The sequence below is a fragment of the Stegodyphus dumicola genome, chromosome 4 (assembly GCF_044657685.1).
Source record: "Stegodyphus dumicola isolate Sdum_Otavi_A_Nest chromosome 4, ASM4465768v1".
NCBI lineage: Eukaryota > Metazoa > Arthropoda > Arachnida > Araneae > Eresidae > Stegodyphus > Stegodyphus dumicola.
Genome location: NC_140771.1, coordinates 204,381,814 through 204,399,476, shown reverse-complemented (window position 1 = coordinate 204,399,476; position 17,663 = coordinate 204,381,814). Strand labels below are relative to the sequence as shown.

The 17,663-nt window shown below is 31.0% G+C and overlaps 1 protein-coding gene across 1 annotated transcript; it reads left to right on the top strand.

The window, feature by feature from the left end:
- Nucleotides 1-2,225: 2,225 nt before the first annotated feature.
- Nucleotides 2,226-3,892, top strand: rdx (BTB/POZ and MATH domain-containing protein rdx). The gene has a single exon (XM_035377916.2). It carries the CDS (start codon nucleotides 2,450-2,452, stop codon nucleotides 3,578-3,580), a length of 1,131 nt encoding a protein of 376 aa, XP_035233807.1. The 5' UTR covers nucleotides 2,226-2,449; the 3' UTR covers nucleotides 3,581-3,892.
- Nucleotides 3,893-17,663: the final 13,771 nt, after the last annotated feature.

The window sequence follows — 17,663 nt, the reverse complement described above, 5'->3', positions numbered from 1 at the left end:
GTATCACCTTCCAAATTTTTCATACTGTTAATATATACATCAGCAGTGAATTATTCTCCTCTTTCCTCAAATACACTACGGCGTTAAACAATAACCATTCACTAAAGATTTTGCGTAAATTCCCACTCATAATAATTTAAATTGCGAAAATCTCACAATTAGCACCTTTTTTCACACTATTCAGTAGCACAATTCTTTCGAAAGTGCGCCGTAGTAGTCAAAAGTGGGGTAGGCGTCTTGCCAGGTGAAACTAGTCGATATTTCCGTGACGTCAAAAATTCGAAAAGTGGGGTAGGGTTTCGAAATACGCTGACAGGCTGAATCATCCGCCATTAGTGAGCCCAAGTGGGAAAATTAATGGCGGCTGCATAATTAGTGGTGCAACAATTTATTGTGCTTTTTTGGGTAAAATGGGTGGATGTTCAGCTATTAATTGCTCATATCATTCATGGAAAGTTCATATATTGGTAAAATTTCTTTAAAATGAAGAAAAAGGGAAAATATGAGTAAATAATTGCCGAAGAGACAATTGGAAACGTGGTTCAGGTGCTCAACTTTACCTAGTGTGGCCACCCTTCTACTTCAACTCATGATGGCTTTATTTCTTCACGGAAAACTGCACACTCTGCCAAAATCTTCAAAAACAACAGTGTTTTTAATACTGGAAACAAATTTCCTATTTTTGGGTAATGATAATGTAAAAAACCTTGAAAATGTTACAGATGAGAATATTCTAAATAATAATCTAGAAATTGTTGATGGGTATTTTAAAGGCACCCAAGATTAAACCGATTCTGATGATACTACTGCTAAATGCTTATGCTTTACTTTCGTAACAGGCATCAACTTACTACTGCTAAATTTCAATGAATTTGTTAAGAACTTAAAATTGCGGTTAATGCTAGTTTTACAGCCAAAATCAGAAGTGAATTTCTTAAAATTTTCGCAATTGACCCCTGATGGTCACGGAGAAATTGCACGATATTTAGAAGTGAATATTGTTCAACATTATGTCGCTCATGTCAGAAAAACTAAAGCAGTTAATGTAGTTTTGAGAGAATTTCCCTCTGACATTGAGGATTTATAAACTGAATTATTTTGGAAAACAGCCTTAGGGGCGACAATTTAGATCCTTTATGGATGTAGGCGACATTTTATCATGGCAATGGAAATTAATACCATGTAAGGAATAGCTTTAGGAATAAGAGGAAATGGAGGATTATGAGGCGTTTATTTTTGTTTGGTAAATGGGATATCCAATGTAGTTTTTCTTTTCATAATGAAATGATATTATACAAAGCAGTAATATGACCAGCCTTATTTTATGCCATCCATATGGGAATATGTCGCAAAAACAAATCTCTATAAAATTCAAATTCTGCGAGATAAAGTCCTTGCATAAATAGCCAGTGTTGCTTTGTTTTCAAATAATAGCCCATTACGTACCAATTTTAAAATAGAAACCTTTAAAAAATACATTTCCAAAATACAGCTCAGTGTTTACTACTGTATTAAACATGAATAAAGTACTATAATTTCAAATAACAGACACGCTTTTCGACAATAAGACAAGCACGCGTACCCAACTAATGCTTTTTTTTTTTTTCCTAACAATTATAGTACCGTTTTCGGATGACATTTTACCGCTTTTCATACAACGAAAATTTAAGTGTTTTTGGAGGATATCCCACTCTTATTATTGCGTTTAACTCTCGCTATCTGAAACGGTGTTAAGAGGGCTATTTCCTGGAAATTCAGAGAGGTGTATGGTTTTTTGTATAATTTCAATCAAAACACAATGATTGATGATCGCGTAGGCACTTCCAAGGAAGTGCCGTAAATGAAATCTTTATGGGAATATCACCCTGTACTTTCCTTTACTGAAATTTGCTTTCGTATTTTTCAAATCGCTATTTGATGGATTTGAAAAAAAAAAAAAAAAAAAAAAAAAAAAAGAATTCCTTGCCTAGTGTTTGCTTTGACGTATTTGTTTGGTAACATACAATTTTTATTGCTAGAAGTTTTACGCATAAGTTGTTCTATTTCAGAAAAAAATGAAGAAAGTAATTTTATTTACAAAAACTATTTGGTAATTTCTTTTATAAATTTATCTTTATAAAAACACATTTGATATCAATTAAACGACAATCATGAAAAATAAAAATAAATTTTGCACGTGGTCCTTGTTCTACGTTTCGCCCAATGGTGTCATTGACATTTTAACCTCGAGTTTTCGTGTTTCCTCATTTGTTGTTTCTGGAACAAGGAATTTCGGCTAAGTAACTACTACTACTGCAACTTTAGCATAGAAAACGTAGGACAGATGTATGTTATTTGACCCTGATTTTGTGTCTTGACCTCTTTTGTGTATCAATTTTTTTGTCAGCGAACTATATTTTAGAACGTAAATCCATTGTGCTTTGTGTAAGTTTTATGGGCGACTGCCACAATGGCGTTGACTCGCGTACCATCTCCTCCTCCTACACCGCAATCCGAAGCTACACAATCCGTTGCAGAAAGTTGGTGTTACACTCAAGTAAAGGTAATAAAATTTTCATTTATGTGGACAATTAATAATTTCAGTTATAGCCGAGAAGAAATGGGAGAAGTGCTGAAAAGTTCTACGTTTTCAGCAGGTAGCAATGATAAGCTTAAATGGTGCCTACGGGTTAACCCAAAAGGCTTAGATGAAGAAAGTAAAGATTACCTGTCACTTTATTTATTGCTAGTCTCCTGTAATAAAACGGAAGTCAGAGCGAAATTTAAATTTTCAATTTTAAATGCACGCAAGGAAGAAACTAAGGCTATGGAGAGTCAGAGAGCATATAGATTCGTTCAAGGCAAAGATTGGGGATTCAAAAAATTTATACGAAGAGATTTCCTACTTGACGAAGCAAATGGACTGCTTCCAGATGATAAACTGACGTTATACTGTGAAGTAAGTGTTGTTGCCGATTCTATAAACATATCTGGTCAAAACAGTGCTATTCAGTTCAAAGTTCCCGAGTGTCATTTGTCTGAAGATTTTGGGCAACTTTTTGAAAGCCAAAAATTTAGCGATGTCATTCTCAGTGTTAATGGGCGTGAATTTGCGGCACATAAAGCAATCTTAGCTGCTCGATCTCCTGTATTTTCTGCTATGTTTGAGCATGAAATGGAAGAAAAAAAACAAAATAGAGTAGAAATAACAGACATGGATCATGAAGTGTTGCGAGAAATGCTTCATTATATATATACTGGGAAGGTTTCAAATATTGAAAATATGCCAGAAGATTTGTTGGCAGCTGCAGATAAATATGCTCTTGATCGTCTTAAAGTTATGTGTGAAGAACATATCTGTTCAAATTTGTCTGTCACAACTGCTGCTGAAGTTTTAATTCTAGCTGATATGCATAGTGCAGACCAGTTAAAAGCACATGTAATTGATTTCATCAATATGCATGCTACAGACGTTATGGAGACTGCAGGTTGGAGAACTATGATTCAAACACATCCTCACCTTGTTGCTGAAGCATTTCGTGCATTGGCTACGCAACAAATCCCACCGATTGGCCCTCCAAGAAAAAGAGTGAAACCTTAAGTTGAAAATAAGGGAACAATCATTTTTTCATTCTGTTGTAGAGGTACTTTTTCTTTTCATTGCATTGTAACAATGGTGATTTTTTTTTTTCTTTCGTGTCTTGAAATCAAATAATTACCAATTAATGTTTGGATGTACAACTTTTTCGTGTGTTTGTCACACTTGCTGATCAGAATTTAACAGTGTGAAATTTAGAATGATTCTCATTTTTTTCTGTTTAAGTGATTGCTTTGTGTATAGTTTTATCAGTTTGCTTTTGTAGCTGTGCTAAATGTCCTCCTCCTGCTATATATATATATATATATATATATATATAAGAAAAGCTTCTGAAAGAATTAGGGGAAATGGTACTGGAAAGCTTAAGAATTTTTTTTTAAATTTTATTTTTTGTTTTATATGATTTATATGTATTATAACTGCACTTTTTGAATGAGTTTATTGTGCCTTGTGAAATATGCTATGCGGCTTGTAAAATATTAACATACAAGTATTGAAAAAATAAAAATGCATTTACAATAGGATAAATATGATATATGTATTGAAATAACTGTACATGAGATGAAGTACAAAATTACTTATTTCTTTCATTTTATATCTGTTTATATGTAAACAAAGTGAATGCTTTTGATGAGAAAAATTTCGGAACTATTCTTGTAAAGGCTTTGACTAGCATTATCAGTTAACACAACTGTTTATTTTCCAGATATTAAATATTTGATGCATTGTTTTGTGTAATATAGCAATTATTGTTTTAATTTTGAAAATATTTTTATCGTATTGATGTCAATTTATGATCAAAATATAAATTTGTCTCTTTTTATTGTAGATGTAGCTGCTGTTAAGAGCAGATTTTTATTACTGCATAGTTTTATTTGAATGTTGTTCACTTCATTAATTACCATAATAGTCTAAAGTTTATGAATCATGCATGAAGCTGTCAAAATATGTTACTTAAAACTAATTATTAAGTAGTTGCTGTTCTTAACATATATACTATTACCCAAGACTTTTTTAATTATATGAAGTATTATATGTTTTTGTCTTGTATAAAGTTCTTTATATATATAGTGTGTATGTTATGTTAAATTTCTGCGGTTTGTTTTATGATTTTCAAGAGAGTATGTATTAGATTGCACGTTAATTTAATTGCATGTGGTAATGGATAATGGTAAGGAATTTCCAAACATTTGTTGCAAGTATATCAGTGTAAATAATCATTATGCCAGTATTGGTGTTATATTTCACTTATTTTTTGAACTTAACTTTAAGTCATCATACTATGGTTATTGTATCCTATTGCACTTATTGATATATGTTGAAGCATAAAAATTTGGTAAAATAAAATCAAAAAAAGCTCTTTTTTTTTTTTTTTTTTTTTCCCCTCTCCTCTTTTTTGTGAAAAGTCTTGTACCATTATTGATCTTAATTTTCCTATTTTTATGTAATACTTCAGTGTTCTATTTTCATATATGTAAAGAACCTGTTTTCTCTTAAAATAATTGTATTTCTGCATATTGAAAGACAATAAATTTCATTTAAATTTTTAATTCAAATAAAATAGGCTTGGTGTTTGTTTTGTAATCAAATGGATTTTTTAAAGCTTTTCATAGTGTAATTTTTTGCATCTTAACTGTAATGCTTTTTTAACTTAATTTTTTTTATCATAATTGCAGTGCTTTGTTAACAGATTTTTTAATACAAATTTGTCTATTTTTAATGGTTTTGAATTAAAATTTTTATTGCACTTGGATTGATTTGAAATATAATATTGTATAATAAATTATGCACAACTTATTTTACAGGTTATAATTTTTTTCAGATCTTTCATTTGAATAAAATTGGTTATTGAACAAGTATCAAAGAATTTGATGAGATATATTCAAAATATTAACAAAACTGTCAAAAGATAAATGTAAATTATGTTTAAACTTTTGCACTCTGAAATTGATTTCAAACTCAATTTGCAAGAATTACTAACTGTATAATAAACTGAAGGTAATTTTTTTTTTTTAAATTTTGTTTTATAAATACATTTAAAATGTGTATTAATATAAAATATACATGTAATGGAATTTCAACTGAAAGCTATTAATAATCTGAGTTGTCAATTATTAACTTTTTAATGGTCATTAAAGACCTCAGCTCGCATTCTAGTAACGCTTTACAGTGGATGCAAATGAACATGGGCACAACTGCAAATTTACGGCTGATGGATATTGTGTGTATTTTGTAAGAAAGAACCACTGAAAGGTAAATAACTGTAATTGAATGTTATAGCCTGAATTGAAAAATGTGCTATGTCATGGTTGAGAAAAACAACTTTTATTCAGGAAACAAATTACATTTAATCTGAAATGGTCATATAAAATGTAATTTTTATAATGGATGTTAGTATAATAGAAGAAATTTAATAGCTGAGTTATGTGTACAGAAAGGGAGGGTAAGATGTTTAATGTGTATTTTTCTCAGAAGGGGAAAAAGAGGACAAACCAGAAGTGAGGGAAAAAAAAGACCTGTAGTCAGGGACAAAAAATGACCATTAGAATAAAGATGAAGAACTTGATTAAAAAATCGTGAGATAAAATTATTAAGTGTACATAATTTTTTTTTTCATTCTAAGATGTAGTTTTTATTAATTTTTAAGATTCAAAAGGAAATAAAGTATTAATTCAAATTATATAGGTGAAATAATTTTATAATAAATATCAGAGTGAAGTAACTGATGATTTTTTATAGAATTTTAATCGCACATTTTTATTCCCCCTTTCCTTCTTTCAAGCTCTGCATTTAAATATTTAACATGCATTTCATAAGTTCTTGTTCTCTATCAATACATAATAGTGAGATTTTTTTAAATTAAATATCAAGACCTTGTTGTGTGTCTCTCCCAAAAAAGATTTAGTGTGTAAAAAATAAAGTTTGATATTGTAATAAAAAATGTTCAGAGATTAAAATAAGCTAGTATTGTATTTTGAAAATATGTTCAACTATAAATTTTTTTAAAAAAATTATTTGCTTGTGCATAGTGAATTTTATTATTTCACTATGTGTTTAAAGTTATAATTTCTGAAAATTTTCAAATACCTATTTTTAGTTGTATAAAATAATTAATATCATTTAGAATTTTGGTGTTTTATAAGTTGAGATGAAAGTCGGTTGTAAAATTTGGAATTTTAATAGTATACATTTCTTGAAAAAATAATTTCTGTAGAAGCTGGGAAATTTTCTTTATTTGTCTTGATAACATATTAAGACACAATAACACGCCGAATAAATACTATTTCAGAAGTCAAACAACAAAAATCAGCGTTATATTTACAAAAGTTTCACAGAAAACTGTGAAATTTTGTTCACTGTGAAAATTTTGTAAATATAATGCTGATTTTTGTTGTTTGACTTCTGAAATAATATTATATATATATTTAATTTCTGCATACAGGAAAAAATTACTAAACAAGTTTAAAAGTGTGCGATTATTTATATTAAAAATTATATAAAACAGTTGTCTTTTTTTTATGGTGATTCAAAAATAATTTGGAAGAATTTACATTAAGCTTTAACTAATAACATTACATTTATAAGCTACACAGTGAACTAAATTCGATTTAAATACCGTAATGAAATTCTTATTAATTATTAAAAATAGTAATTTTTAACTAGGAATGTGTCTATTGCGAAAAAAATCATGATTTCTTTTTAGCACCCTCAGGACTATCATGTTGATTTTTTTTAATTAATAGCTATTAATAATTATAAAATTATTGCATGCGGAAATTTAAATTGAGCTGTAACAAATCTTAGTGCTGAGAATAAATCTGAAAGTTTACATTTAAGGTACAAGTACTGGATTTTTGCACATCATTCTCTATTTTACATCATTTTTACTCTAAAAAGTAAATATTAGGATAAAGGTGTATAGTAATGCACATTTCTACTTTTTAAAGTAATTGAGTTTTAACAGTGGTCAAAACACTGGAATTTTCGTCAGAGATATTCGTACAAGTGTTCACAATATCACGTAGTTATAATCAGTAGTTATACGTCAAACTACTAAAAATATTAAAATGCAACACAGTGCAAAGTATTATCTAAAGAGAAAGCTAACTCTGATTTATCTCAGTTCACGCGGAACTAAACAAATTGCAGTAACTGAACTGAGACGCTCTTTCTTCAACTGCACAAGGTCTTTCTAGTAATATCTGCCTTTCGAGATTTCTGGAAAGCAAAAAGAAGATGTAATTACGGTTGCAGCTAACATAGTGGTCAATTACATTTATTCAATTTCAATACAAATTAGATATACCTCTTTCATTAAATGTTAAATACACATGCTCCTGTATTTTTACTTTTCTGACATAGCTTTCTCTCAAATTCTATGTTGCACAAGAAAATGCAACAATTATAATTCTACTAAAATTAACTATCTAAATGCAAAATTTGTAACACTACCCCCTTTCCAACAAGGACTGCATATACCAGGCAGTATAATTCCTAGACAGGAAGCCATACTTACTATTAAGCAAGGTATCAATGTAGTAATAAACATTAAAATACAATTAACAAACAACATAAACAATAATTGCAATAATTAATATAAAACAAATCAATAAATGAGTGCACAAAAACAAAAAGGATCATGGTCTTGCATTATATACAATTACATACTATGGCTATAGTAAGGAGCTAACCTGCTGTAATGAACGAGGTTAGGCTTAGAATTCAATGACTTGCAGATCCAAACTACATCTTTCAGCCTGTTTAGGATTGTGTATGTGCCATCCCAAGATGACTGTACTTTAGGGCAGAGTCCTTTCCGTCAAGGGCCCACCAGCGGCCGAGCGGTAAAATCGCTGAACACTGGTAGTTCGGTCCGAGGTTCGAATCCCGCGAACGGGTTGGCTGCATGGGTGTTTTCGTGGTTTTCCCCATGTGTAACGTGTATACGAGCCAGTTTCCCTTAGAAAGTCCTCCACGAAAGCATCCCTCCCCTTAGGCAGATAGCCCTAGTCTGCTTTGCCGTAATTAAATACACCACCTTTCCATCAAATCAGAATCCACAACCATACCTTGTCTCTTTCCTTGAACCGATGTCCTGTAGCTCTTGTGTCGTATGGGGTCTTCATTTTCTCTATCAACGGGTTGACTCGCTCTCGTGCAAAGTTGTGTATCACTTCAAACCGGGCCTGGAGATCTTGGATGTACTTGTCAGGCAATGAAGGTGCATCCAGAGAGCGACCAAACAAAAGATCACAACTGAAGAGCATCTGAGATGGGAGTAGCAGGTAGTCTCGTGCACAGCACTATGATAAGCCAGAAAAAATAAGATAACTTCTTGTCCCAGCTACAGTCTTCATTTCTAGAAAGCACCAATGAGAGGTTATTAAGGATAGTTTGATTAAACCTCTCTACCATGCCATCTGACTGGGGGTGTAAAGATGTGATTTGGGTTTTGTCAATGCCAAGTAGTTTCCATAATTCTTTAATTACAGTCAAGGTAAAATTCCTTCCTTGATCTGAATGTATCTGAAGAGGCACTCTGAACCTGGAAATTTAATACTGTATTATTACCTCTGTAACCATTACAGCCTCTGAATCAGGAATAGGATAAGCTTCAGGCCACTTGGTAAAGTACAGTCAAAAGTCGTTAATCCAGACTCGTCGTGACTTCAGCAATTCCGGATTATAGATCATCAGTTTAAATCTGGTAAGATGGCATGCAGAAATTAAAAATATGAAACTGTAATTTATGAAATAAAGAACAATTATGATCTAAAGGGTATCAAAATTTACAAAGAGAAAAAGCTTAATATTTATTTGTTTACTTTATTAAACATTTCTTTCAATGTAAGTTGTTTAAGTTGCTTCGTTTCATGTAATAATACTTTCTCATTAATTCTATTAAACAGACATAATTTCTTGTTTAGCTACAAAGTTCCGCTGTTCAAATCCTATAATTGCTGTGTCGAGAATACTGACTAATTTGTCAATCGAAATTTTTTTGTTTTCAATAACCTCTCTGTCACTTTCTTCACTATCGGAAGCGAATTATAATGACGAGGAACATGATTTAAATCATATCAAAGACGGAGTACATCGAGATGAAATACTGCATATAGTAAGGAATTATAAGCCAAATAAAATAAAAACATCTGGCCTGAAGATAAGGATAGTGCTGACAGATCAACTTCCAATTCATTGCACGCCACGGTGTTCCCCCCCCTGCCGCAGTTTAGCGTGAAATTGATAAACAGATTTCGGATTTCAAAACATACTTTCGCTTTGTAGCTCCTTTACATATTAGTAAATATATATCGGAAATTCTACTTGACGTAATCAAAAGTTCAAGCTTACTTTCATAAAATTGCTCTAACAGTTTGCAAAAAATAATAAGCTGGATCCAATTCGAAGATTAAGGAACAACGCAATCTGCATCATTAACAGCTTACCTTATACCATCCGTTATACATTGAATGTGCATGCGTAAACGTATTATACGCTTGCGCACACGCATATTCGCAGCCGTAAAGGTCTTGCACGCGCGCGTAAACGCCTATGCGTAGAAAGTTTGTAGCTTTGAGGTCCGGATTATGGGTGTCAGAATTAACGACTTTTGACTGTAATCTATTACACTGAGGATGTATTTGATTCCATCAGCTGTTTGTTGCAGAGGTCCCAGGATGTCAAGGGAGATACGTTCAAAAGGTGTTCCTATGTTGTGGCGTTGCAGCTTGCCTTGGCTGCGTTTCTTCGGTCCTTTCAACCCACACAGCCATCCCAAGATCGGCACCACATTTGCAAGCCATCCTTTGTGTTACTCCAGTAGAAATACTGTCGAAATCTCTGCATTAGTCTTCATTATTCTGAAGTGGCGTTCTGTAGGGCTGTTATGTAGTTCTTTCAGGACATCCAGTATCTTGGAGGTATCAGCTGCCATCAGAAAGCCTTTCCATCATCTGAATTTCCGGTACAAGACGTCATTTCAAGTATCGAGTGGGTCCCAGAGAGTGCAATATTGTTTTGTCATAGGACTATAGATCGAAATGTTCAGCCAGATAGGCTTCCTACTTGTAGACATCATTAAATAAAATATATGTTTAAAGTTGCAACTTGTCGTCTGACTACATTAAGCAGCTCCTATTTCACTTTGACCCTGGAACAATGTCAGCAGCTTTTTAGGGGAAGGCATTGGCATTTCCTTATGATGATCCTTCCCTATGATGGATACTTACGTCATATTCCTGAAGTCTCTCTATCCATCTGGCTATTTGGACTTTGAATTTAAAGATTCTTGAAATTTAAAAGCCAGGTCAACAATGTATGATCTGTGCAAAGCAGAATTTTCTGCCATAGACATAATGATGGAAATGTTCTACAGCTTTAACTATTGCTAGGAACTTTTTCCTGGTGACACAGTAATACCTGTGTGGTTTAGACAGGCAAAGTGTTCCAGTAGGCCACAGCACGTTCTTAACCATTTATTTCTTGGGAGAAAACAGCATCGACACTTTAATTGCTCGCATCTGTGTCGAAAATAAATGATCTATTGAGCTGAGGGTACATCAGGATTCTAGTGTATGTTAAAGCTTCCTTCAGGTTTTAATTTAAAAGTCAAACAACAAAAATCGGCATAATATTTGCAAATTTTTACAGGACAAGTTTTGATTGTTTTACAGAACAATCACCGTCAGCTGCCAAAGTGCAAATGAACGAGATAAGATATAGTGATTAGATAAGATAAGTATGGCTGGACAGGAGATATTTTTGATTTTTTTGAATGAGAAAAAATTCTGCTCTAGTTAACGACCCTAATTGCAATCCATTTTTGCCTTCAGCCTTTAACAGGGTTTGTATGGTCCTTAAAAGTCCTTAGGTGTTTTGGAATCGACCTTTGGTCCTTAAAAAGCCTTAGTTTTGGCCAAAATCATCAGAACATCCTTAATTTTAATCATTTGAAATTTGTCTTGTTTTTAACGACTGCTGTTTTGAGTGTGAATTATGATTTTGGAGGAATATTTTGCTGATTTACTGACAAATATGATTAACTTTTGAATGAGTGAATGGGTTGATAGGTTATAATTTGTTCCTATTTCTAATATTACGTGGGGGGATACTGGAGTTTCTGAGCAAGGAGTCAAACATAAGCACTTCAAAATTATTTCATTTTTTCTAATGAAGAGCTCCTAAACAACTTTTCACTTTTGGAGATGTGAATTCTTTTATTAAATGGATCAAAATTTGGTGACTTATCAACATTTTGGCGATTTTAAGATCAATTTATATAAAAAAATTTTAATTGGAAGATCTGGGAATTTTTTGACGTTTTTTTAAACATTATAACATTGATAAATTTAACTAAAATAATGGTATTAGTTTGAAATTATATTTAAGAAATAACATTAAAATAAAATATTTTTATTTTTTAGCTATCATATTATAAACTGACATTACCTAGTTTCCATTTCGGCGACTTGTACAGTATTTTGAATCAGAAAAAATAAACAAGGTAATAAATGCTATAAAGAACAGTTTACAAAACAATTCATAGAAAAAGCAAAATAGCTATGTAATTAATTAAAAATTTCTTCCTTTTAATTTTTTCATGGTAAGAATTTTTCCCATGTAATTATTTCAAAATATGCATCAGTTTTCTGTATAAAATTAATTTTGCATTTTTTCTACTGATTTTTTTTTTTTTTTTTTTTCAAATGATTTCTGGCCTTTTTTTAACTGTTGCAGATTTGGTAGTGCTAATTTTTTAAGATTTTAGACATTGCAACTTGGAAAGTTTAGAAGAATTTGAAGGCAAGATTTACAGACTCACAGTTCCAGAAATGTGACGAAATGAAAAATGTCTTCATTGTATTAACACATAATGGATGCTATTCTACAGAAATTTTGTGATGAATTTCTTACATTTTGGAGAATTTTTGGAAGGACAATGAAAACATAATAGAATATTGTACTTCTCATATTAGAAGTCTCTTTCTTAGTATGTTTATCTTCCCTTGACTAGACACAAGTATGGAAAATATCAAAAATGTTTCTAATCTTTTTGCATGGATAGGCATTTATAAAAAAGAATTTTCTATTAACAAAAAAAAAAAAAAAAAAAAAAACTGACAATTTAAAAGATGTATGTCTCAATTGAAACATATTAGACATACAAGGTTATTGTGAGATGGCGAAGGTTGGTTATGCAATCTCTGTGGATCCCAAATTCTGCCCATTGCCTCTGAAACCAGCCCTTACATATCATTTCATATTTATTCTGAATTTTCATATTACTAAAGAAATAAAATTAGAAGCTTTTTCTTTACATTCTAAATGCATTTTTTTTTTTTTTTTTAAATAACAGAAATCTTTAATTAATTCTAAAATGAAGAGGAAACGTATTGAAGAAAGAAAATTATTCTTCAAAGAAATGTACAGTTATGTAAGTTACCAGTTGTTTATAATTTTAGCCTTTACTGTAACTTCCCCTGACCGTTTCCTCACCATAATGCAAATCAGATAGTCTTTAAACTGAGATTTTTGGATTGTAAGACAGAGTGTTTTTGCCATCCACTTAGATGTTTACTTAGTTCCTGCCAGCTGTGATAATTTGTAATTATTCATCTTTGTGTTATCGCTGCTAACATTTGAATTTGTTACTACGATATTCAAGTTACTGAGCCACCTTAGATTAAATTTAAATTGTGTAGTCTTTGATTACTAGTCTACATTTTTAGTTTGACTGTTTCTGTTTAATTGCATCACTACAAGCTGGAGTTGATTTTGTCAACATAAGAACATGCTTGCATGTTCTAAGTTCTTTTTAAATAAGAAGTTTATTTAAATCTTTATGCGACTTTGTAGGTTACTGTCAGACATAGCGATAATTTGCTTCAGAGGTTTTGGTTTATTTAACTTTTACCAGATCAAGTAAAACCTCGTTAGGTACAGCATTGAGAGACTGGCAAGTTAGGAGTTAGCATGCAGAAATTAGTGGGAACATTGGTTTGTGTATTGAAACAGATTCCTACAGGGGTGTAGCTAGAGTTTCCAGCGCCCGGGGACAACTGAAGAATTTGCGCCCCTTTTCTGTGTGCCAAGAATGGAAAACATTTCATTAAAAAATTTCGTAGCATTAGTTTGGCGCCCCTTGGATACTGCGCCCGGGGACAGATGTCCCCCCTTGCCCCACCCTAGCTACGCCACTGGATTCCTATTTGTTACAAAAGATGTTTAAAGAGAAGGAAATTGATATAAATTAGCCAAAATGTCTGTAAGACTTCAAATTAAAGACAAGGTTCGTACGGTCCTTAAGAGTCCTTAGATTTTTTGGAATCGATTTTTGGTCCTTAAAAGTCCTTAATTTTCGCCAAAATCGGTAGAAGGTCCTTAATTTTAATCATCTTAAATTTCTGTTTGTTTTTACGACTGCCATTTCGAGTGTGAATTAGCATTTTGGAGGAATATATTTGGCGATTCACTGACATATATGGTTATCTTTTGAATGGTTCATGGTTTATAAATGTTTCTATTTCTAATATAAATGATGGAATACTCTAATTTCTAAGCAAGAAGTGAAAATTTCGAAATTCATTTTTTCTAATAAAGAGCTCTTAAGCAACTTTTCGCTTTGGGAATGTGGATTCTTTTAGTAAATTGTTCTAAATTTGGCGACTTATCAACAGTTTGGCGATTTTAAGATCAGCTTCTATAGAAAATTTTTAATTCCGAGATCTGAGAATTTTTCGACAATTTTTTTTTTTAAACATCGTAACATTGATAAATTTCATTAAAATAATGGTAATATATTGAAATTATATTTAAAAAATAAGATTAAAATAAAACATTATTATTTTTTTGCTGTCATATCGTAAAGTTTCATTTTGGCAACTTGTACAATATTTTTAATCTGAAAAATAAATAAGATATAATGCTATAAAGCACAATTTACGAAATAGCTCTTAGCAAAAGCAAAATTAGCTATGTAATTAATTAAAAATGTCCTCTTTTTTTAATTTTTCATAGTAAAGAGTTTTTCCCATGTGATCGTCTCAGAATATTCAAAATTCTCAGAATATGCACCAGTTTTCTCTATAAAAATAATTTTACATTTTTTCCCTCCTTTTTTTTTTTTTTTTTTTAAGTATTTCTGGCTTTTTGTTTTGAAGAATTGGTAGGGATAATTTTTCTTTAGGATTTTAGATATTGCAGCTTGGAAAGTTTAGAAGGATTTGAAGGCAAGATTTATAGACCCACGATTCTAGAAGATTCGAGAAATATGTGACAAAATGAAAAATGTCTCCATGGTATCAACACATAATGGATGTATTTTACAGAAAGTTTGCAATGAATTTCTTACTTTTTTGAGAATGTCTGGAAGAACAATGGAAACATAATATTTGAATGTTTTACTTCTGATACTAGAATCTTAACATGTTTATCTTCCCTTTATTTTCTCTAGACACAAGCATGGAAAATATCAAAAACGCTTCTAATCTTACATGGGCAGGCATATAGATAGGAATGTTTTTATTAATAAATAAATTGAAAACTTACAATTTAAAAGATTCATCTAATATGTCTTAATGCATCATACACAGAGCTGGTACACATTTTCTCACCTGATGCAATCTCTGTGGATCCTAAATTCTGCTGCCTAGTGCCCTTCTAATTTCTGCTTCCAATGTCTGCTCTAAATTCTAAAAGTTTTGCCATTTCTAGATTTTGTTGTTCGGTGTGTCACTAAATTCTAAAAATTCTGCCACATCAGCTCTGTTAACCTGCCTTTACCATAGATATTTCATGTTTCTTCTGAATGTTCATATTACTAAAGAAATAAAATTAGCCGCTTTTTGTATAAATTCTAAATGCATTTAGTGTTTTTTAAAATTTTAAAACAGAACTCCTTAATTAAATCCAAAAATTCTAAAATGAAAAGGAAATGTATTGAAGAAAGAAACTGAATACATAAAGAAAATTATTCTTCAAAAATATGTACAGTTATTATTATGCAAATTACCCAATTGTTTATGATTTGAGCCTTTACTATAATTTCCCATTTCTATTTTCTCATGATAGAGTTCCTGAGCCAAATTAAATTGTATAATCTTTGACCGCTAGTCCACATTTTTAGTTTGAATTAGACTGTTCTTGTGTAATTACGTCACCGTGAGCTGTAATTGATTTTGTTAGAATCAGAAAATGCCTTTATGGTGTAAGTTCCTTTTAAATAAGAAGCTTATTTAAACTTTTCTGATATTGTAAACAGTGGCGTAACTAAAACTCTTGGGCCCCAATGCAAAAAATTTTCCTGGGCCCCTTACCCAATAAATTTAATGTGCTTAAAAAAAAAAAAAAAAAAAAAAAAAAAATCAAGGATTCCAGGAGGCAATGTTTTCATGATGATTTTTATCACATCTGGATTAATTATTAAAAAGTAAAAGCACGTTCTTAGGGAACTAGTTGAAAGGTACGTAACGTGAAGAAAGAATAAAAAAGAAAATTTCCCTTGACCAACTGGTGAAATGAAAATTTGCTTTAGTTTGTTTATTTGATGTCAGATGATTTTAATTCAGTTACTTAAGACTTTTTGTGTGAGTGCAAGAGACTGATTTTTCTCCTTTCACTGAGATGCATACTGATAATAAATGAATAAGTCTATACAAAAAAAGGAACATGTCGACGTATAGCATTAAGAACAGGAAGAAAGCCTAGGTTTGCGGAGATTTTTATATAAAATCCAAGAAGTTTTACATACTAATGTTTTAAATTTTTATATAAAATCTGCGCCTATCTAAGTTTTTTTCGCTTAAGTTAGCAAACTTATAAATAATTAATTATATTATAAACTGACAGACAAGATAACTGATAAACGTACAAAAAAGCTATTACATTAATGTATAGTACTCTGTGATTTACTCAGCTTACGAACATGATTTATGCAATAATATACAAGTAATAAATAAGAACTTTTATGATGTAAGTGATACATTTGTTAAATATAAAACATATTTATCATAAACTTCATAAAGAAAACTATATGAACATACATATTGTAGAAAATATGTATGGTAAAGTTTTTTTTCCGTCTTTTAAAAAAACCTTTTGGTACACTAAACTACTCTTGAATACATGATTTTTATAAAAAAAATATTGAATGCTAAAATTTTTTACTGTTTCCTTTTAATTTTCCTCAGTCTGTATTGCTCTTCTTCTCTAATTTTTTCCTCCCTCAATAAGTGTAATGATAATATTGGTGGCCAAAATTCATCATTAAGAAAAAAATCCTTTTAAAATTTGCGTCTCCTAACCTTCATTTTCGCAGAATTATTTATCAACACCTGGACGTCCATTTTCTTAGCCATCTCAGCTTCAACGCTCAATAGTGAAAGGTTTGACAACCGATCTTGTGTCATACTGTTACTTAAATATGTTTTTATTATTTTCAATATTAAAAATGACCTCTCACTCGTGGCTGTGGTTACAGGTAATGATAAATACAATATAAGTGAATTGCACACTCCCGAATAACTGCTTGTCATGTCATAATATTTTACCATTGCTAATTTAGCTAAATCCTTAACGGATTTCAAATTTTGGATTTCTGTTGTGAAAGTATTTATAAATAATAAAAATTGTACTTCCAGTGCAAGTCTTCTTTATATGTTTTCTGTATTTTTGAAACATTATTAATAATTTCCGTATTTGTTAACAATGACAGTGTTTTAGGTTCTTGATTTCTCTTTTATTTTCCAAATTTAGTTTCTATGCCCTATTTATTTGCAATAAACTTAACTTCTTTCATAATGTCTTCAAACTTGTTTTTCATATCTTGGATATTAATAAAAACGCTTATTAGATGTTGATGTGCTCCATTCAAGTTGATTGATTTTCGATTGTCGAGCCGGTTGATTGGTTGATCGATCCAGCACTATAGCGTAGGATGTGTTTAAAAAATTTTGTTTTTAATTTTGGCCTGTTGTGATGTTTCTTAATGTATGGAAACATAGATTATATTTATATTTCATATTTATCATAAAAATATTTAATTAAATTAATATTAGTAGACATTTGCATTGTTAATGGTGATAAT